At 40.9% G+C, this 20896-nt stretch overlaps 3 protein-coding genes across 5 annotated transcripts in view; 2 read left to right on the forward strand and 1 right to left on the reverse strand.

Annotated features, from left to right (window-relative positions):
• The first annotated feature begins 719 nt into the window (after window positions 1-719).
• PYURF (PIGY upstream open reading frame) lies at window positions 720-2696 on the forward strand. Its single transcript, XM_065907564.1, has 2 exons — window positions 720-1017; window positions 2555-2696. The coding sequence occupies exons 1-2, from the start codon at window positions 815-817 to the stop codon at window positions 2694-2696; spliced, it is 345 nt and encodes a 114-aa protein (XP_065763636.1). The 5' UTR covers window positions 720-814.
• A 92-nt stretch (window positions 2697-2788) lies between these two features.
• Window positions 2789-3575, forward strand: PIGY (phosphatidylinositol glycan anchor biosynthesis class Y). Its single transcript, XM_065907565.1, has one exon. It carries the CDS (start codon window positions 2789-2791, stop codon window positions 3002-3004), a length of 216 nt encoding a protein of 71 aa, XP_065763637.1. The 3' UTR covers window positions 3005-3575.
• Window positions 3576-5502: 1927 nt separating this feature from the next.
• Window positions 5503-20896, reverse strand: part of HERC5 (HECT and RLD domain containing E3 ubiquitin protein ligase 5) — a 49547-nt gene continuing 34153 nt past the window's right edge. For all 3 annotated transcript variants that reach the window (XM_065907557.1, XM_065907556.1, XM_065907555.1), the window contains 5 exons: window positions 12562-12628; window positions 11753-11823; window positions 9627-9810; window positions 9445-9547; window positions 5503-7369 (listed from right to left, as the gene is read on the reverse strand). In XM_065907557.1, the coding sequence (XP_065763629.1) occupies window positions 7164-7369; window positions 9445-9547; window positions 9627-9810; window positions 11753-11823; window positions 12562-12628 (631 nt within the window). In that variant the 3' untranslated portion in view covers window positions 5503-7163. The remainder of the gene's footprint in view (window positions 7370-9444; window positions 9548-9626; window positions 9811-11752; window positions 11824-12561; window positions 12629-20896) is intronic.

Consider the following 20896-nt stretch of genomic DNA (forward strand, 5'->3'; position numbering starts at 1 on the left):
AGTCATACAACTAGTAAACTATGAACCCCAGAGCCCAAGAACTTATCTACTACACTATAAGAAACAGATTAAATCTGCGTCATTTCCTTGGAGACTAAGAGGCAAACATGGGGTGAAAAATCCATTGAATGGTTCACCCATTTAACTAACAGACGCAGTTATGTAGACTTCTGGAAGTTTCCAAGTTTACAGAAGCAGATTAGTTGTGCTACCGTTATGCCACTGAGTTCAGGGTGAGTTCCCGAGGGTAAGAATCTGGACATCTTAAGACGTTAAAAGGACTGAGCCAATCTTTTCAGATTTTTAATTTTTTTTTAATGAAAGAATTAAAAAAAAAAACCCCGAGGTTACAGGAACCTTGGTAAAGATTTACATAAAAACAAAGTAATGTTTTTAACATACCCAATATGACAGTGTGTTTGAAACCTCATTTTGGTGATAACCGCGTAGGTCCAAGAGTAGCACTGTGTGGCTTTTGAGGTCCGGCCACTTGCTTCTTGGCACCCCGTGACAGGCTCCGGTGAAAACTCAAGTCACCTCCACTTAAGCATTGGTTTTCTTTGTAATTTGCAAACGCGCAGGAACAGCTCCAAGAGTCTCGGGCGACTGTCAACTACCAAGCGGTGTCCTGGGAAAAGCAGTCGCGGCCTCGGAACGCCCTCGGAACCAAAGCGCTGGTCTCCACCTGTCGGGGACGGCGTTTCCAGAGCACCGCGGGGCGGGGCCAGGCCAGTGGAGCAGGATTCACTGCAATCGATTAGAGCTGCCCGGGTGGCCGAGGGCGCGCAGAGGCCCGGTCGCGAGCTGCCAGACCATGCTGAGCAGAGTGTGCGATCGGCTCGCATCAGCGCTGCGAGGGACACGCGCGCCGCCGTCCGCGGTCACCCTGAGGTGTCTGCACGCGTCCAGCTCGCGGCCGTCCACAGATAAGAGCGAGAGGACGGAGAAACCGCCCCGCGCCTTCGACCAGGCCTTGTTGGAGTTTCTGGTGTGTCCGCTCTCCAAGAAGCCGCTCAGGTGAGATTCGCCCACTGCGGGTTTTCCTTCGTGGCCTCAATCGAGGGGAGTGGACAGGTAGACCGCATGGCCGTTTACAGCCATTGAGGAGTCTTTTAGGTCACTCTGGGTATTCCTTGCTGCCATTTTTTGGACCTGGGCCCGCCAGCTCCCAAATCTTCCCTCTGCGGGGGGAAGGGAGACGGGAGACCGGAGGGGAACCGAGGCCTCCGGAGCCAAACCGCCGACTCGCAGGCTTGGGTCGAGGCGCATATAGGTTAGTCACGGGCTGCGCATTAGAATCGCCAGTTGCTACTGCTGTGTTCAGTCGTGTCCGACTCTGCGACCCTTTGGACTGTAGCCCACCACGCTCCTCTGCCTACGGAATTTTCTAGTCAAGAAGAGTGCAGTGGGTTACCATTTCCTCCTCCAGGCCATGTTCCCCACCGAGGGCTCGAACCCGGGTGTCCTGTCTCGCCTACGTTGCTGGCAAATTTCCAGGCAGCACCCAGGGCGGAGTGAATCCGAAGGCCTGGAGGCGGGGTCTGAGCCATTATGTATTTTCTTAAGAGGACCGCAAGTGTTTCTCACGTAGAGCCAAGTTTATGAACTATTGGAAACCCAAAGCATTCAGATTTTTAAGCCAAGATGATGAAAAATGTAGTAGCTTCCAGATTCTTGGGGAAATGCCGTATACGATCTTAAGCATGTAAACTACGTGTGCTGCCCTTTGGCTTTTAGTTCTCAACTAGCTGGTTTTTGGGGGGTTTTTTTTTAGACCTTCTTAACCTTTAACCCAGCCTTGAGGATTAACAGCCCTAGTGTCTCAGGCTACTAAAACTGAACATTCACAACACTAGTAAACACCGAAATGTTATCAGTAGCAGTCTTTGGGTGGTAGATTGCTAGTAATCTTTATTTTCATCTTTTTCATTTCTTTTTCTGAATATTTTTCATAATGAACATATTGCTCATTCAGTTTTCTTAAACCTTGAAATTACCACTTGATCTGCTTTTTGGCTAATTGTGTAAATAGCACACTTGCAGACCTAACATTCAGAAGTTTCCTCATTTTTGCCTTCTCTTTCTCAGACTTGTGTATTTTGATTTTTCAGTGGTTTCCCTTTTAATGGGTCAATAAGGCTGCTCTATTAAGCATGTATTCTAAAACGAAGAAGTTGAAATTTCCTCTAGTGTCTGTTCCAGTAGTAAATTAATGGGGCTTGTTTGGGGTTGAAAAGAATAATGAAGGGATATTTGGATGAAAAGGGCAAGATCTTTTCTGACTGGTATTTTAGAAGATTAAGGCATAGCTTGAGGATAAAGTGAAAAAAGAAAATGAGAGAAACTGACTAAAATGGGAACAATTAAGAGACTTATTTTTCTAAGAGAAATAGTTCGATTGGCTATTACTGCTTTTAAAATGAAAAGCAGTCTAATTCTGCTTTTCTTGGATTAACTCCATGTAGAATTAGATAAATGTTACTGTTTACTGAACATCAAGCTCTTCCAAGCATTTTGTTTTCCATGATTCATTTTGGTTTTTTTTCCCCCTCAGATATGAAGCATCGACAAATGAATTGATTAATGAAGAGTTAGGCATAGCCTATCCAATTATTGATGGGATTCCTAATATGATACCACAGGCAGCTAGGATGACACATCAAAATAAGAAGCAAGAAGAAGTGGAGCAGCACTAGATCATATTTAAAACAACACACACAACTAAACATTCTAAATACCACCTACCTTGTAAAAAGTCAGAGTGGCGGGTAATAAGTGGAGGAGAAGGATGTTTCTGTCTCTCCCTACGTTGACTGTCCTGATCCCGCTGGTGTCTTTAGCAGGACTGTTTTACTCAGCCTCTGTGGAAGAGGACTTCCCTCAGGGCTGCACTAGCACCACCAGTCTGTGCTTTTACAGTCTGCTCTTGCCGATCACCATACCTGTTTACGTGTTCTTCCACCTTTGGACTTGGATGGGTATTAAACTCTTCAGGCATAATTAACGCAGAAAGAGCCAAGATGGTATATCCTAATGATATGCTTGAGTGCCTGTCTCTGAAAGCACGTCTACATGGAAATACTGGAAACCGGCTTAATTTGTAGGAAAGATGCTTTGCCTAGGTTTCTGTCAGGGGTCTAGGTCTATGGAAGGCTTAAGCTGCAGAGGCATCTTTACTGTACTTTGGTTCTGCCCTTGTTTTTTGAAGGTTCTCATTTATTCCTGGGGTATCAGAAGGAACATTTCAGCAAAGTGTCTTGTTGGAAATTAACAGCCCCAACCATCATTTGATGGCTTACCCATTCATAATTAAAAGTTACTATTTTGAAATTTTATGTTTAGATTCAAAGTCTTTGGTAATGTCACATGTTAATGATGACTAATTCCAAAGGAGCTATGGTGGAGTAACTATAGAGAAATGCATTTGAACTAATGTGATATAAAACTATAATAAAATGGAAACTTCATGGACTTGCCAAAATTCTGAGTTTTTAAAATCACCATCATTTCTTTGGCATCAAATGCTTACATTAATTTTAATAAAATAATAAAAAGAAATTGACACTTGCCATAAAGCAATTTGCAGTTTTGTGTTTTCTCCCCCTCCTTTGGTCACAAGAGTGTGATTCTAAGAAAGGGGAAATGTAAAATATTCTGAATTTCAAACTGTAGGCTATGTTTAGAGAGACACTTAACTACCCAAAGTAGAAAAATTACCCAGGAAAGTATGTGCTTCTGGGAGTAGAGGTGGGGTTGAAAGGCTTGAAAATAGCTGATTGTGTCCCAGAGTTTAGTGTTATGCCTCACATTTCAGTTCATTTTCCTGCCATGGACCTATTTAGCAATACTAAGAGCATGAGCATTTGACATATTAATAGTTCCTGACTTTCCAGAACTTTCAACAAGACTGATTAGTAACTGTTTCAGAGGTGCAACGTGTTTCAGTAGTTACCCCAAAGAAACCTAAGAACTGAATATAACTAATTGATTCTTAATAGAATCTTAAAGCAGTTTAACAGAAACTTTAGATAGTGATTCTTCTCCTTCAAAAGAAAATTAAAATTAGATGTGTTTTCCATTGCATAAGTTCAATGTATATACTCTAGTACAAGTCTTGTTTTAAAAATTACTCTCATGGCAATATACAAATAACACAGAAGACTGAATGAGGGACCCATCGCTTCTGGAAATGGTATTACTCTTTAATTTGCTCTATGAGACAATTCTGATAAAGCAAGCACTGTATTCTAAAAAGTCAATTTTAGCTTTTTCAAGCTAAGCATTTTACCATATTAGAGGGAAGTGAGTAGCAAAGCCCTGGGGGACTACAGTATGAACTCCATCCTTTCACTAGTATTTAGTTAGCACAAAGTATACACTAGGTACAATTCTAAACATATTACACAAAATCTCATACTCTAACGGGTAGGGTGGGTAATATAACAATTTTACAGATGAGGAAACTAAAGCACACAGATTAAATGGTTTACCCAGAGTAACGGACAAGAACTGAAGTTGAAACCACTCAGGAATGCAGTTTTGGTCTGTCTTCTGAATCACTGTAACAGTACTGCTTTATTTTGAGCAAACTCATCCTTTCTATTTTCAGGAAAAATAGAATGAGGTATCAAAATGCTTGGATTCTAATACTTAGTCAAGCCTGATGACCTTTGTGTTTTCCTAAGTATATTGTTGCACTGTAAACCCATCATGGAAATACTGCTGATTCTTGCACAGATTGGAACTCTTCCCCACTCATTCCCACCCACAGCCCCAATAATTAGCTTACTTCACAATGGCAGGGACCTCTTGCCTCCTCGGAGCCTCTTAGCAAGACTATGTTCCCTACTGTTCTCACTGCATCACTGACAGGGATCATCTTTAATACCTATGAATAAGCTCCTTACCACTAACTTTGTAAGTGGGGATTTTCCACCCTGAGGGACCAAGAAAGGACTTGTCATGACCTACTTTACCTTTTCATTTTCTTCCATTCCTGCAGAGTGGGCTTTTAAGGAAGCCTCTCTGAACAGATCCTGCCCATCTGTGACATGGAATGATACCAACTTTCAGGCCTGGTAGGAGTTTTAAATGACGCAGGAAATACAAAATTACCTGTTACAGCCAGAAGCCATAGTAGATTCTCATTACTGTGTGCAGTTATGGAGGGAAAGGCCTGTTCCCTTTTCTGTTTTGCCCAGCTTACTGAAATTCTCCATTCGGAAGTGACTGCTGTTTTATGCAGAAGCCACTAGGTGGCAGTCTCAGCCGACTCACTGGCAGGTGTCTCAGGACACTGAAAGACCAGCTGGGACATTGAGCTAGACAGCCATACCCCACAAACTTAACTCACTCTCAGGGCATGTGCTGCACAGCCGTGATAGCTGTAGTGAATCCTGACGAATGATGGGATAACTCATGCAGAGAGGGAGGTGGAACTGAAGGCAGGAGGTGAGGAAGCAGCAGCAGGGGTGGGGGTGGGATGAGACAAGGGTTCCAAGTGGGAGAAAAACCATGTGGCCTGTTGAGGACACTGAGCTCGTCACAAATGACTAGAACATGGTACACTGTATATGCAAGGCCGTGGTGGGAGGCCAGGAGGCACATCAGGCTGGATTTTCAAACTGGAATAACTGTGTTAATAAAATTGGACATTATTGCTTGATTTTAAAATTGTTTGCTATGTGCAGCTGATAAACACTTCCTAGAAAAAGAGGAAAAAAGCACATGCAAATTTTCAGGGGTTTTGTGTGTTATGGACCCCTAATGTGGCAAGTGCTCCCATTTGCACTAATACTGTAGCCACCAGTCGCATGTAGACACTGAGCACTGGAAATGTGGCTAGTATGACTAAGGAATTTTAAATCTGTTAAGTAGCTGCAAATTACTGGACAGCATAGCTCAACACTGTTTCTCCCATTACTACCAATGAAAGTTTTCTCTCTTCAACATTCAACAACTAAACCTCATCTACAGCAGGGAGTCCATCTTCAACAGTACAGATCTACTTAGGTTTCTGAGTGTGTGCTAAGTGGCTTCAGCTATGTCTCTTTGCGACCGTATGTAGCCTGCCAGGCTCTTCCATCCATAGGATTCTCCAGGCAAGATACTGGAGTGGGTTGCCATGCCCTCTTCCAGGGCGTCTTCCCGACCCAGGGATCAAACCCGTGTCTCCTTAGTCTTCTGCACTGGCAGGCAGCTTCTTTACCACTAGCGCCACCTAGGAAGCCCACCTAAGTTTCCAGCCTTACAGAAAGTTCTACTGAACAGTGTTGGTCTAGATACAAAGAGATCAGCTGAGAGAGGACTGCAGTGATGGGACAGGAGATGCTAAGAGCCTAAACTAAAGCACTGGCAGTGGGCTTAGAGGAAGATGAAGAACAAGAATTGTCAAAACCTGATTTTTTTTAATGTGGGGATGAATTAGAGGAAGGAAAGATGGTTGAAGGAGGTGTTAGTGGTACCATTTTAAGCTGCAGAATACAGGAAAAATGATCATATTCTTAAATGTTGAGATGAAGGAGCTGAGAAGTATGCAGGTAGACACAGGCTACATAGGAAAAATGGCTGTGGTGCTGTCTTGTCAGTTCCTGTCGGACAGAGAGAGATCTGGGTATCATCAGCATGGAAATAACTGATGCCACAGCAATAAGAAGGAATATGTGTAGAGTGAGAAATGATGACTAGATGAGCACTTAAGGTCAAGAAGTGTAAGAAAGGCATGCAAAGAAATGGGGAAGCAGCCACAAAAAGGAAAGTCTAGCAGTTCATTAAGAGTTTTGAGGAGAAAGGAGTCAATAGTTTCAAAAGCGATACATATATTTAAGATAGAAATGTGCAAGCTTCCATTGAAATTTGCAACAAGAAAGTCATCTAGGTAACTAGAGAAGTTTGAGAGGGATAAGAACCACTTAAGCCCTGGACAAACTACCCAGACATTTATAAGAAAAAACCCTTCTGTCTCAATGCACTGTGTTTCTCAATGCACTTGTTTTAACAGCCTAATCTATATCATTGCCAATACATTTTACAAGCAAAAATAGGAATTCTAAAAAAACAGGTAAACACAGTGAACAGTCAGCAACAGTTTTATGTTAATTTTTAAGTTAATTTTATTTTTGAAAACATTTCCCAAAAGGGGTGAAGAGTGTGAGGTAGGTAGCTCAGCCAAACCCTCTGTTGTTGTTGATGGCTGTCTGGAGTGCTTCTTCTACTCTTTCCATTGTAGAATATTTAGGGAGGTAGAGGAGGCTAAAACATGTCTGTGCTCGTATGGGATCTTTTTCATTCAAATTTTCAGGACAGCAAAATGTTATTTTCATGTTCTTTAAACCTTTTATTTGAATTCTGTCAGTTCCTGTAAGAAATACTAAAAAAGAAGAAAAATGAGTGCTATCTGCTTCACAGAAACCAAAATTTATATATAGAAAATATGTTTTCAAAAACACTAATTGAGGGCCCATGTGCTTTGGACTGCATTGGGGACCACTGTTAGGACAAAGTCTGACACAGTCACTGCCCTCAAGCAGCTTACAGTCTGGTTGGGAGAAAGCTGCAAGTGGGAGGCACGAGGTACGCTCTGGAACACACAGACGAAGGAACAGTTTGTCTGAACAAAGATTTCCTGCAAAGCATTTTAAGACTGGAAAGGTGGGTTGGGTTTCTGGAGAAGTCTGAATACCTTTAAACATCCATGTTATCCAAAGAAAAAAAAGAAGATAAATGTTTCTCAAAAATAAGTAAGGAAATTGAGTAAGAAAATGAGAGAGGCAGTCATTTAAACAAGTCTCAGGAAAAGCGTTCAGTTCAGTCGCTCAGTCGTGTCTGACTCTGTGTGACCCCATGGACTGCCGCACGCCAGGCTTCCCTGTCCATCACCAACTCCCAGAGTTTACACAAACTCATGTCCATAGAGTCAGTGATGCCATCCAACCATCTCATTCTCTGTTGTCCCCTTTTCCTCCTGCATTCAATCTTTCCGAGCATCAGGGTCTTTTCAAATGAATCAGTTCTTCCCATCAGGTGGCCAATGTGTTGGAGTTTCAGCTGCAGCATCAGTCCTTCCAATGAATATTCAGGACAGATCTCCTTTAGGATGGACTGGTTGGATCTCTTTGTAGTCCAAGGGACTCTCAAAAACCTTCTCGAACATCACAGTTCAAAAAGCATCAATTCTTCAGCGCTCTGCTTTCTTTATAGTCTCAACTCTCACATCCATACATGACTACTGGAAAAACCAAAGCTTTGACTAGACAGACCTTTGTTGGCAAAGTAATGTCTCTGCTTTTTAATAAGCTGTCTAGGTTGCCCACTGCTGAGTTTTCCAAATTTGCTGGCATATTGAGTGCAGCACTTTCACAGCATCATCTTTTAGGATTTGAAATAGCTTAACTAGAATTCCATCACATCCACTAGCTTTGTTCATAGTGATGCTTCCTAAGGCCCACTTGACTTCACATTCTAGGATGTCTGGCTCTAGGTGAGTGATCACACCATCGTGATTATCTGGGTCATGAAGATCTTTTTTGTATAGTAGTTCTGTGTATTGTTGCCACCTCTTCTTAGTATCTTCTGCTTCTGTTAGGTCCATACCACTTTTGTCCTTTATTATGCCTGTTCTTGTATGAAATGTTCCCTTGGTATCTCTAATTTTCTTGAAGTGATCTCTAGTCGTTCCCATTCTGTTGTTTTATTTCTTTGCATTAATCACTTAGGAAGGCTTTCTTATCTCTCCTTGCTATTCTTTGGAGCTCTGCATTCAAATGGGTATATCTTTCCTTTTCTCCTTTGCCTTTCGTGTCTCTTCACAGCTATTTGTAAGACCTCGTCAGACAACCATTTTGCCTTTTTGCGTTTCTTTTTCTTGCGGATGGTCTTGATCACTGCCTCCTATACAATGTCACGAACCTCTGTCCATAATTCTTCAGGCACTCTATCAGATCTAATCCCTTGAATCTATTTGGTCACTTCCACTGTATAATCATAACGGATTTGATTTAGGTCACACCTGAACGGTCTAGTGGTTTTCCATACTTTCTTCAATTTCATCTAAATTTGGCAATAAGGAGTTCACGATCTGAAAAGCACCAAGTAGGCATAAAACAGATCAAAGTCTGAAGGTGAGTTAAAACCGTGGAGACAAGTGATGGTGTACAGTTTGGCTCATCCCACGGGGCCTGGGTAACTGAATGATGATACAACTACAGAAGTCTCAATATTTAGCTCAAAGAAGCCAAATGTACAACAGGCAGAATTGAAAATGACAAGATAAAGATCTATATTGACTTTTTTTTTTTTATACTGGGACAACCTGGAATAAAGGACATTCCACTGGACTATGAGTGACTCTGACTTCGCAGGCAAGTGATGCCTGTGAAGAACAAGATTTCTTTATCCCACAGAAAGGACACAAGTGTACAGATTTCCTCCTGATGTGACACTCACCAAGGAATTTTTTCTTTTCCTCCAAAGTCAATTTGTGTAAAGCTTTCCAAAACATCACTATGGTGGGATGTGAACTGTCGTATCCATGTTCATAATGTGCATTCTATAGAAAAATGCAAAAAAAAAAAAAATCAAAAAACAAACAAAATTTTAATTTAAACCACTTGGCATTTATGATGTACCTTTTCAAATGTTTCCCAGTCGTAATCTGTATTTCCGATAATCACATCCTTGAGTTCTTCGGGATGGAAAAATTCAATAATCTCCTTGTCACACACTTTGTAAAATCCTCTTTGGAACTCCTCATAAACTGCCTTTACGGAGATGTTGAAGATGTAATTGACATACTTAGAAACATAGTCTCTCCTTTAATGAAACAAAGAATGATTTCAGATTACAGCAATACTCCAAACAAAACTGGGGGGAGGGGGTGAAAAGAATGATATAAATAAAGGAAGAGATGGTGACCTTGGGGTCTGCCTGGTGGCTGCCGCAGAACCTTCTCCTATAAATAAGGGGAAGATGGTCGCCTGCACCATCTCCACACAGCTGCTGGTATGTAGGGCCCTTATTCTCGAAGAAGGGTCACAGTGCCACAAGGGGTTTAAGATCCACCAGTGTACTATTACTGGATAAAGCACAAGAGCTTTGGAAGCCAGGCAGGGCAGCGCCCCTTCACAGAGACTCGGGGCTGGCCTGGTTTGGAACTCTCCTCTTAGAGAAGCGCTGCTGTGATGGTTGGAGCGCCCAGGTAATCGTTCCTGTCACCTCAGCAGGCTGTGATGAGAAGCAGAGAGCATCGTGCCTTCTACCTGGGTACTGTGAATTTTGCTGACACAAACGAAGTCCTCTATCTGGTGTTGAATAGATCTTAGGAACTTTACATCTTTCCCACATTAACCCTTGTGAGCAGCTGTCAACCTCCGGGAGTGGGAGGGAGGGGACTGTCTAGAAATTTGAGGCCAAAATTAATTAGATGGCCTTCACTTGGTCTTAACAAAAGGATTCTAATAAAATATTTTAGAGCAAAATACTACTACTAATAAAGAGCTAGTTGTTGGTCACTCTTTAGTCACTAAATCACGTTTCTTTGTGACCTTATGGACTGCAGCATGCCAGGCTCAAAGTCACATGGTTAAGAGAACTGATAGACTAGAAGAGAAAAAATTTGGAAGAATAAATTGTCCCTGCTATCTCTGGGGAATGGGCTTGGGAGACAGGAGAAATTTCCTCTTTTATACTCTTGTATTGTCTGAATTGGTCCAAGTGAGTAATTATTTGTGGTTAAATACAAAAAGGACATTTATATGTCTAGCTATGATGAAGTAGCTTGTAGCAAAGGTTCCCAGGGATAAACTAGAAAAAGCCAGGTAACAAATACAAAAGCTCCAGGCTTTCAACTCGAAGCCAATATTCAAACAGGCCTCTGGAGCAAGAGAGCACGGAGGCTCCCTGGGGTGAGCCCAGCACTTCACTTGAAGTTTCTGCCCTTGGGCACACTTGCCAGTTCTTTCAGGGGAAGGGGCCAGGCAATCAATAATTCTATGGACAAAATTGAGGTATATTAATTAAATATTCCATGGAGCTAGAAATGTTCCATTTCTTGATCTGCATGCTTATAATTTTGAACTTTTCTATATGTTATAATTCAAAATGTTTTTAAATAAAGATTTTAAAAATTAAAGAAAAACATTGGGCTTTAGGCCAGAATGCTCACTAGATATTTCTTTGCCACTAGGACGAACTATCAGGGGAATATTCTATGATCCCAAACTCTACGGCTTTAAATGGCATCCCATAAGGTAATGGGAAGTCAAGATACCACAGTACGATTTAATAATATTAACAAAACTAAGTGCCTGCTATGGACTGGGCACCACTGTGAACTAGGTACTGGACAGACAACAATGAGCAAAACAGACCATGCTGCTGGCATCACACGGCTCCTAAGAGCTGGGGGAAACACTGGCAAGTAAAAATAAAGGCAGATAACGTGTGACATGAAAAGAAAACGTAGAGCTGGGTAAGGGGATAAAGAGAGGTCAGAGGAATGATCCTAGACAGGACGATAAGAGAAGGTCTCTGCAAGAAAGCCATTTCCATCTCTGCCAGCAGCAAACTTGGAGGCACACACATGCACACAACATGCACTGTTCCTCTGCCTTACTGGAAAATGGTTAAAAAGGAAAATTATAATGACAAGGAATTTTAAGAGCCTAGTGAAATAAACAGTGTGCAAAAAGTCAGACACAATTAAGCGAGTAACACTTTCACTTTTCAGACAAAACAATTATTTCTTTATACTTACTTGTTAGCCTGGTCAACAATTATCTGACTTCCATCAGGAATTAAGTCTACATCATTTTCATCCCAATGCACCTGTAACCACAAATGAACTCAGTAATCTCCAAGAGAATCCTCAACAATCTACTGTCAACAAAAACACGTTTAAGCATACCTCTTCTTAAGAATCTGTGAAAATGTATATTTTTGTTATAAAAACCAGCAAGGTGGTAAAAAAATTTTACCACATTTATCACAGAGAATGAAAAATAAACTTTTTAAAAAACCTGAATTATCTATTTTAACTGATCATACCAAATAAACTACTAGGAAAATTGCCACATCTCAGTATTCACTTCACACAGTACAGACCCAGCGCAGGAGATTTGCAAAACTGTCAAAAATTCCTCCCATCCTGGTATTTATGCCATGTGACTTTGCAACAGCTCCCATCAAGAGGGGGCGTCTATTTCTTCAGCTCATGAATCTGAGTGCAGCAGTGTGAGTGAAGTATTTTGACCAGCAGGACCTGACAGGAGCAAAAGCTTGAAAAGAAGCTGTGTGTTGGGGCTTGCCATCCCTCCTACTTTCTGTAACTCTTCACTCTGTGCACCCCCTCAACCAACCAGCCTGCTAACCAACAGGTGTGGGAGCAAGGCCACTGTGGTCCACCCAGAAGAGTCAAGTCAGGCCAGTCCAGAAAGCCCCAGAACTGTTTGCTGTTTTACACCACTAAGTTTAGGTGTTATCTGTTATTCAGTAAAATCTATAAGATATATAAGTAGTAAAATCAGATTAAATATGAAGTGTAATTTTATTTTTACTGTTACTTACATTAAAATGGATGTGAAATACTTCTTCTAAGTCATTGCCATCATCATCCAGAAGTGTCTGCAAATTCCTAAAAAACAATCTTATTGTCAGTAATCATGATGGCTAGATACATCATCTAAATAAAATGTCAAGGGCATGCCTGTTCTCAAGGTGGGAGGTCAGGTTTAGTTCATGTCACTTGTTTCTATATATTGACAGTCTAACTAGGCCCAGACCTCAGCCAAAAGTGTGAGGTTTGGAGGTTTATTTGTAATTCTGCAGGCTCCCCACCCAATTCCCAGCTATCTTCCCTCCACCCTAACTACAGTGGTGTCAGGTAAGTACCACTAGAAACAACATAACTGGTACAGGTACAACATGGGAGAGCTTCATTAACTCTTTCTAAAGGGATGCCTGTCATTGGGTAAGGCCTCTGGGAGGAGGTGCAATCAGCTGATTTTTCCCCTGCTGGATTTTATATTACTAAATTTTGCTAAAATCTGGGTCTTTTTTTTTTTTTTGGTCACACCATGCAGCTTGCAGCATTTCAGTTCCCCGACCAGGGACTGATCACAGGCCATGGCAGTAAAAGCTCCAAGTCCTAACTACTGGACCGCCAAGAAATTCTCTAAAATTTTGGATCTTTTAAATAGTATCATGATAAAAACAGACCATGTTTTATTGTGTTTTTTGAGGGCTGAGAGAGACTAATGGGAACTCAGCTGACAAAACTGGATTCCTCATAGATTTGGTTCATGATGCTTTGTCACTGTATGTCCATGGATGGCTTATTTGCTTATTTATGGGTTTGTTTATGAAGAATACTTCCCCAAACAAGAACTAAACCACTGCCAGTATCTTATATCTATGTATAAAGGGTACATTTCTTATCTCACTTTTCTACCACCCCCAATGTGTTATACATTTATCTACAGTTTGAAGAATACCTTTCCTCTTTGCTAAGGTATCTCTTGATGAACAAAGAATTTCTTTCATCTTACTGCAGTTAATGTATCAATCTTTCTTGTAATGTTAGTATTTTTATGTCTTGCTTGAGAAATTGCAATAGTGTGAAATAACTGTCCACATTTCCTTCATTTTTACGTTCAATATTTAAGTCCTTAATCCACACAGAGTTGGTTTTGGTTCATGGCCTAAGATATCTGCTCTCATTTTTTCCCCCAGATGCATTACTTGAAGAGTACTTCTATTCCCACTGATCTAATAAACTACCTCTAACAAAGTGCCATATGTATATGGGTTAGGTTCCACACTCTCCCGTCTCATTGGAAAGCCAGCACCAAAATCATACTGCCCTGGTTAATACAGCTTTCTAATGATTCTTGATATCTGGTAAGCCAAGTTCCCCATCCTTATTCACCTTACAAATGATCTGTGGATATTCTTGGCCCCTTGTTCACCCATATAAACTTTAAATCAGCTGGTTTTTTTTTTTTTTTTTTTTTTTAAGCCTCCTAGGATTAGAATAGCAGTTTTACTGAGTACAGAGATCAGGGATTCTCAAAGTGTAAACTACAACTTCTGGGAATCCCTGAGGCCTTTACTGGGCGGGTGGGGTAGGGTCTGCAAGGTCAAAGCAAATAGCATAATAATACTAAGATGTTACTTGCCTCCTCACATTCTGTCATGAGCATGGAGAACATGTGCACATGAGAACAGTTTTCCAGAGGTGATATGATAGCTAGTAAGTGTGTATTCCTATATTTGAAACTCTTTACTTTTAATTTCTACTATCATAAATACTGACAAGTTTACTTAATATAAGCAAAAGCTCTTTGAGGTCCTCTATTAATTTTTGAGAATCTTAAGACCTAAAAGTTTGAGAAATGCTAATATGGATTTAACAGTCTTTACTTAGTTCATCTATATGAAGTTATTTAGTTTAATAAGTCTTTTTAGACATAAGCAGGATTTATGTCATTTTCAATGTTTTCAGTAAAAAATAATGACAAATTTACCTCTTTGCCAAATCTGGTGCTTTCAGTATTTTTTTCCTTATTAGTATATAAATATAATGATTAATAGTTGGGATTCTCGAGCTAGATAGCGTTCCACGCATGGTTCTGTCACTACAGGGTCTGAGGCAAATTACCTAACTTTTCTCTGTTTCAGTTTCCTCATCTGTAAAATAGGGATAATAACAATCATACTACTGTTCTCATTCTTATAAAAATCTCCATAGTATTCCACTGCATAAATACATGAAAAATATTAATTCCCAGAAGGGAATGGCAATCCACTCTGGTGTGCTTGCCTGGAGAATCCCATGGACAGTGGAGCCTGGCAGGTTGCAGTCCATGGGTCCGCAGAGTTGGACACGACTGAGCAACAAACACTTTCACTTTCTTCACTTTACTAAGAACATTTAGGTAGTCTACGTATTATGAACTAATACAATGTGCACTAGCAGGCATACATCTTTGCATGATTGTGTATTTCTGAATGTGAAATGTCTAGAGGTACAACTGCTAGGTCAAAGTAGTCTCCCCTTATCCATGGTTTTGGTTTTTACCCACCTGTTAGTCATTTAGTAGCTGCCTCGAGACCACTGTGGTATCACAGCTCTTGCATCCACGTAACTCTTATTTAATTTAATAATGGCCGCAAAGAGCAAGAGTAGTGATGATGGCAATTGGGATGTGCCAAAGAGAAACTGCAAAGTATACTTTTTAAGTGAAAAGTTGAAAGTTCTCAATTTAATGAGGAGAGAAAAAAATCATATCCTGAGGTTGCTACAATCTACGGTAAGAAAGAATCTTCTATCTGGGCAATTGTGAAGAAGAACAAAGGAACTCATACTGGTTTTGCTGTTGCACCTCAAACTGCAGAGTTCTAGCCACAGTGCATGATAAAGCTAGTTAGGATGGAAAAGGCATTAGATTTGCACATAAGATATTTTGAAATATAGAAAGACTGCATTCCATATTCATATAACTTTTATTACAGTTGTTGTTGTTCACTTGCTAAGTCATGTCTGACTCTTTGCGACCCTATGAACTGCAGCACACCAGACTTCCCTGTCCTTTACTATCTCCCAGTTCAGTTCAGGTCAGTTCAGTTCAGTCGTCAGTCGTGTCCGACTCTTTGCGACCCCATGAATTGCAGCACGCCAGGCATCCCTGTCCATCACAAATTCCCAGAGTTTAATCAAACTCATGCCCATCGAGTCAGTGATGCCATCCAGCCATCTCATCCTCTGTCATCCCCTCTCCTGTCCCCAACCCCTCCCAGCATCAGGGTCTTTTCCAACAAGTCAACTCTTCACATGAGGTGGCCAAAGTGTTGGATTTCAGCTTCAGCATCAGTCCTTCCAATGAACACCCAGGACTTGTCTCCTTTAGGATGGACTGGTTGGATCTCTTTGCAGTCCAAGGGACTCTCAAGTCTTCTCCAACACCATAGTTCAAAAGCATCAATTTTTCGGCGCTCAGCTTTCTTCACAGTCCAACTCTCACATCCATATGTGACCACTGGAAAATCCACAGCCATGACCAGATGGACCATTGTTGGCAAAGTAATGTCTCTGCTTTTTTTTAATATGCTATCTAGGTTGGTCATAACTTTCTTTCCAAGGAGTAAGCGTCTTTTAATTTCATGGCTGCAGTCACCATCTGCAGTGATTTTGGAGCCCCCAAAAATAAAGTATGACACTGTTTCCACTGTCTCCCCATCTATTTCCCATAAGGTGATGGGACGAGATGCCATGATCTTAGTTTTCTGAATGTTGAGCTTTAAGCCAACTTTTTCACTCTCCTCTTTTATTTTCATCAAGAGTCTTTTTAGTTCCTCTTCACTTTCTGCCATAAGGGTGGTGTCATCTGCATATCTGATATTATTGATATTTCTCCCAGCAATCTTGATTCCAGCTTGTGCTTCTTCCAGCCCAGCATTTCTCATGATGTACTCTGCATATAAGTTAAATAAGCAGGATGACAATTACAGCCTTGACGTACTCCTTTTCCTATTTGGAACCAGTCTATTGTTCCATGTCCAGTTCTAAGTGTTGCTTCCTGACCTGCATACAGATTTCTCAAGAGGCAGGTCAGGTGGTCTGGTATTCCCATCTCCTTCAGAATTTTCCACAGTTTATCGTGATCCACATAGTCAAAGGCTTTGGCATAGTCAATAAAGCAGAAATAGATGTTTTTCTGGAACTCTCTTGCTTTTTCGATGATCCAGCAGATATTGGCAATTGGATCTCTGGTTCCTCTGCCTTTTCTTAAAACCAGCTTGAGCATCTGGAAGTTCTCGGTTCACGTATTGCTGAAGCCTGGCTTGGAGCATTTTGAGCATTACTTTATTAACCTGTGAGATGAGTGCAATTGTGCAGTAGTTTGAGCATTCTTTGGCATTGCCTTTCTTAGGGATTGGAATGAAAACTGACCTTTTCCAGTCCTGTGGCCACTGCTGAGTTTTCCAAATTTGCTGGCATATTGAGTGCAGCACTTTCACAGCATCATCTTTCAGGATTTGAAATAGCTCAACTGGAATTCCATCACCTCCACTAGTTTTGTTCATAGTGATGCTTTCTAAGGCCCATTTGACTTCACATTCCAGGATGTCTGGCTCTAGGTGAGTGATCACACCATTGTGATTTTCTGGATCATGAAGATCTTTTTTGTACAGTTCTGTGTATTCTTGCCGCCTCTTCTTAGTATCTTCTGCTTCTGTTAGGTCCCTACCATTTCTGTCCTTTATTGAGCCCATTTTTGCATGAAATGTTCCCTTGGTATCTCTAATTTTCTTGAAGAGATCTGTAGTCTTTCCCATTCTGTTGTTTTCCTCTATTTCTTTGCATTGATCGCTGAGGAAAGCTTTCTTGTCTCTCCTTGCTAGTCTTTGGAACTCTGCATTCAAATGGGAATATCTTTCCTTTTCTCCTTTGCTTTTCACTTCTCTTCGTTTCACAGGTATTTGTAAGGCCTTCTCAGACAACCATTTTGCCTTTTTGCATTTCTTTTCCATCTCCCAGAGTTTGCTCAAATTCATGTCCATTGAGTTCATGATGCTATCTAACCATCTCATCCTTGGCTGCCCCCTTCTCCTGCCTTCAATCTTTCCAGCATCAGGGTCTTTTCCAATGGGTCAGTTCTTGACATCGGGTGGCCTAAGTATTGGAGTTTCGGCTTCAGCATCAGTCCTTCCAATGAATATACAGGGTTGGTTTCCTTTAAGACTGACTGGTTTGATCTCCTTCCAGTCCAAAGAACATTCAAGAGTCTCCTCTAGCACCACAATTCAAAAGCATCAGTTCTTCAGTGCTTAGCCTTCTTTATGATCCAACTCTCACATTCATACATGACTACTGAAAAAAACATAGCTTTGACTATACAGACCTCTGTCAGCAAAATGATGTCTCTGCTTTTTAATACACTGTCGAAGTCTGTCATAGTGTTTCTTCCAAGGAGCAAGTGTCTTTTAATTTCATGGCTGCAGTCACCATCTACAGTGATTTTGGAGCCCAAGAAAATGAAATCTGTCACTGCTCTCACTTTTCCCCCTTTTATTTGCCATGAAGTGATGGGACCAGATACCATGATTTTCATTTTTGAATGTTGAGTTTTAAGTCAGCTTTTTCACCCCATCAAAAGCTTGTTTAGTTCCTTTTCACTTTCTGCTATTAAAGTGGTATCATATGTATATCTGAGGTTGTTGATATTTATCCCAACAATCTTGATTCCAGCCTGTAATTCATCCAGCCTGGCATTTCGAATGATGTACTCCACATGTAAGTGAAATAAACAGGGTGACAGTATACCACCTTGTCTTATTCCTTTCCTAATTTTGAACCAGTTAGTTGTTCTATGTCCAATTCTAACTGTTGCTTCTTAGCCTCTATACAGGTTTCTCGGGAAACAGGTAAGGTGGTCTGGTATTCCCATCTCTTTAAGGGTCTCCCACAGTTTGCTATGATCCACAAAGTCGAAGGCTTTAGCATAGTCAATGAAATGGAGATAAGACATTTCTCTGGAATTCCCTTGCTTTCTCTATGATCCAATGAATGCTGGCAATTTGATCTCTGGTTCCTCTGCTTTTTCTAAACCCAACTTGTACACCTAGAAGTTCTCAATTCACAAAGTGCTAAAGCCTAGCTTGAACAATTTTGAGCATAACTTTACTAGCATGTGAAATGAGCGCAACTATACAGTAGTTTGAACATTCTTTGGTATTGCCCTTCTTTGGGATTAGAATTAAAACTGATCTTTTCCAGTCCTGTGGCCACTGCTGAGTTCAAAATTCACTGACATACTGAGTGTAGCACTATAATAGTATCATCTTTTAGGATGTGAAACAGCTCAGCTGGGATTCTATCACTTCTGCTAGCTTTGTTCATAGTAGTGCTTCCTAAGGATCACTTGACTTCACACTCCAGAATGTCTGGCTCTAGGTAAGTGACCACCATCATTATCCAGGTCGTTAAGACGTTTTTTGTACAGTTCTTCTGTGTACTCTTGCCACCTCTTAATCTCTTCTGTTTCTATGAACTCCTTACCATTTCTGGCCTTTATTGGGCCCATCCTTGCATAAAATATTCCTTGGTATCTCCAATTTTCTTAAAGAGATCTCTAGTCTTTCCCATTCTATTGTTTTCCTCTATTTTTTTTTTTTAAAAAAAACAGGTCTTCTTATCTCTCCTTACTATTCTCTGGAACTCTGCATTCAGTTGAGTATATTTTCCCTTTCTCCCTTGCTTTTCATTTCTGTTCTTTCCTCAGCTATTTCTAAATCTCCCTCAGACAACCTTTCTGCCTTTTTACAATTCTATTTCTTTGGAATGGTTTTGGTCACTGCCTCTTGTACAATGTTACAAACCTCTTTCCATGGTTCTTCAGGTACTTTGTCTACCAGATCTTATCCTTTCAATCTATTCATCACTTCCACTGTATAATCTTTTTTTTTTTTTCCACTGTATAATCTTAAGGGATTTGATTTAGGTCATACCTGAATGACCTAGTGGTTTTCCCTACTTTCTTCCATTTAAGCCTGAATTTTTTGTAATCGTGAGCTGATGATCTGAGCCTCAGCCAGCTCCAGGTCTTGTTTTTACTGACTGTATATAAGAGCTTCTCCATCTTCAGTTGCAAAGAATATAATCAATCTGATTTCAGTATTGACTATCTGGTGATATCAATGTGTAAAGTCATCTCTTATGCTGTTGGAAAAGAGTGTTTCCTATGACCAGGGTGTTCTCCTAACAAAACTCTGTTAGCCTTTGCCCTGCAGCATTTTGTACTCCAAGGTCAAACTTCCCTGTTATTCCAGTTCTCTCTTGTCTTCCCTATCTTTGCATTCCAATCCTCTATGATGAAAAGGACATCTTTTTTTGGTGTTAGTTCTAGAAGGTCTTATAGGTCTTCATAGAACTGGTCAACTTTAACTTTCTCGGCATAAGCAGTTAGGGTATAGACTTGGAATACTGTGATGCTGAATGGTTTGCTTTGGAAAAGAATCGAGATCATTCTGTCATTTTTAAGACTGCACCCAAGTACCTCATTTCAGACTCTTGTTGACTATGAGGGCCACTTCATTTCTTCTAAGGGATTCTTCCCCACAATAGCAGATATAATGGTCATCTAAAATAAATTCACACATTCCCATCCATTTAGTTCACTGATTCCTAAGATGCTGATGTTCACTCTTGCCATCTCCTGCTTGACCACGTTCCATTTACGTTGATTCATGGACCTAACATTCCAGGTTCTTGTGCAATACTGTTCCTTACAGCATTAGACTTTAATTTCACCGCCAGACACATCCACACTGAGAGTCATTTCCGCTTTGGCTCAGCCTCTTCATTCTTTCTGCAGTTATCAGTAACTGCCCTCCATTCTTCGCCAGTAGCATATTGGACACCTTCCAATCTTGGGGGCTCATCTTCCAGTGTCGTATCTTTGCCTTTTCATACTGTTCATGGGGGTTCTCACAGCAAGAATATTGGGGTGATTTGCCATTCTCTCCTCCAGTGGACCACATTTTGTCAGAACTCTCCACTATGACCCATCCATCCTGGGTGGCCCTGCAAGGCATGGCTCACAGCTTCATGGAGTTATACAAGCCTCTTTACCACAAGGCTGTGATCCATGAAGGGATATTGTTACAACTGTCCTATTTTATTATTTGTTATTGCTGTTATCATAGTGTGCCAAATTTACAAATTTTTTATCATAAGTAGTAGGTATGAATATGAAAAGACATGTATGTATAGGAAAAAACATGGCGTGTGTGTGTATCTACATGTATATGTGTGTACACTATCCATGGTTGCAGGCATCCACTTGGGGGCCTGGAATGCATCTCCTGCAAACAAAGGGGGACTACTGTACTGCCACAGTAT

The sequence above is a fragment of the Muntiacus reevesi genome, chromosome 16, assembly GCF_963930625.1.
Source record: "Muntiacus reevesi chromosome 16, mMunRee1.1, whole genome shotgun sequence".
Taxonomy (NCBI): domain Eukaryota; kingdom Metazoa; phylum Chordata; class Mammalia; order Artiodactyla; family Cervidae; genus Muntiacus; species Muntiacus reevesi.

Coding starts and splice junctions, on each gene's coding strand:
- PYURF (XM_065907564.1), top strand. CDS start 815: ATGCTGAGCAGAGTGTGCGATCGGCTCGCATCAGCGCTGCGAGGGACA. Junction 1,018..2,554: donor CTCTCCAAGAAGCCGCTCAG/GTGAGATTCGCC, acceptor TTTCCCCCTCAG/ATATGAAGCATCGACAAATG.
- PIGY (XM_065907565.1), top strand. CDS start 2,789: ATGTTTCTGTCTCTCCCTACGTTGACTGTCCTGATCCCGCTGGTGTCT.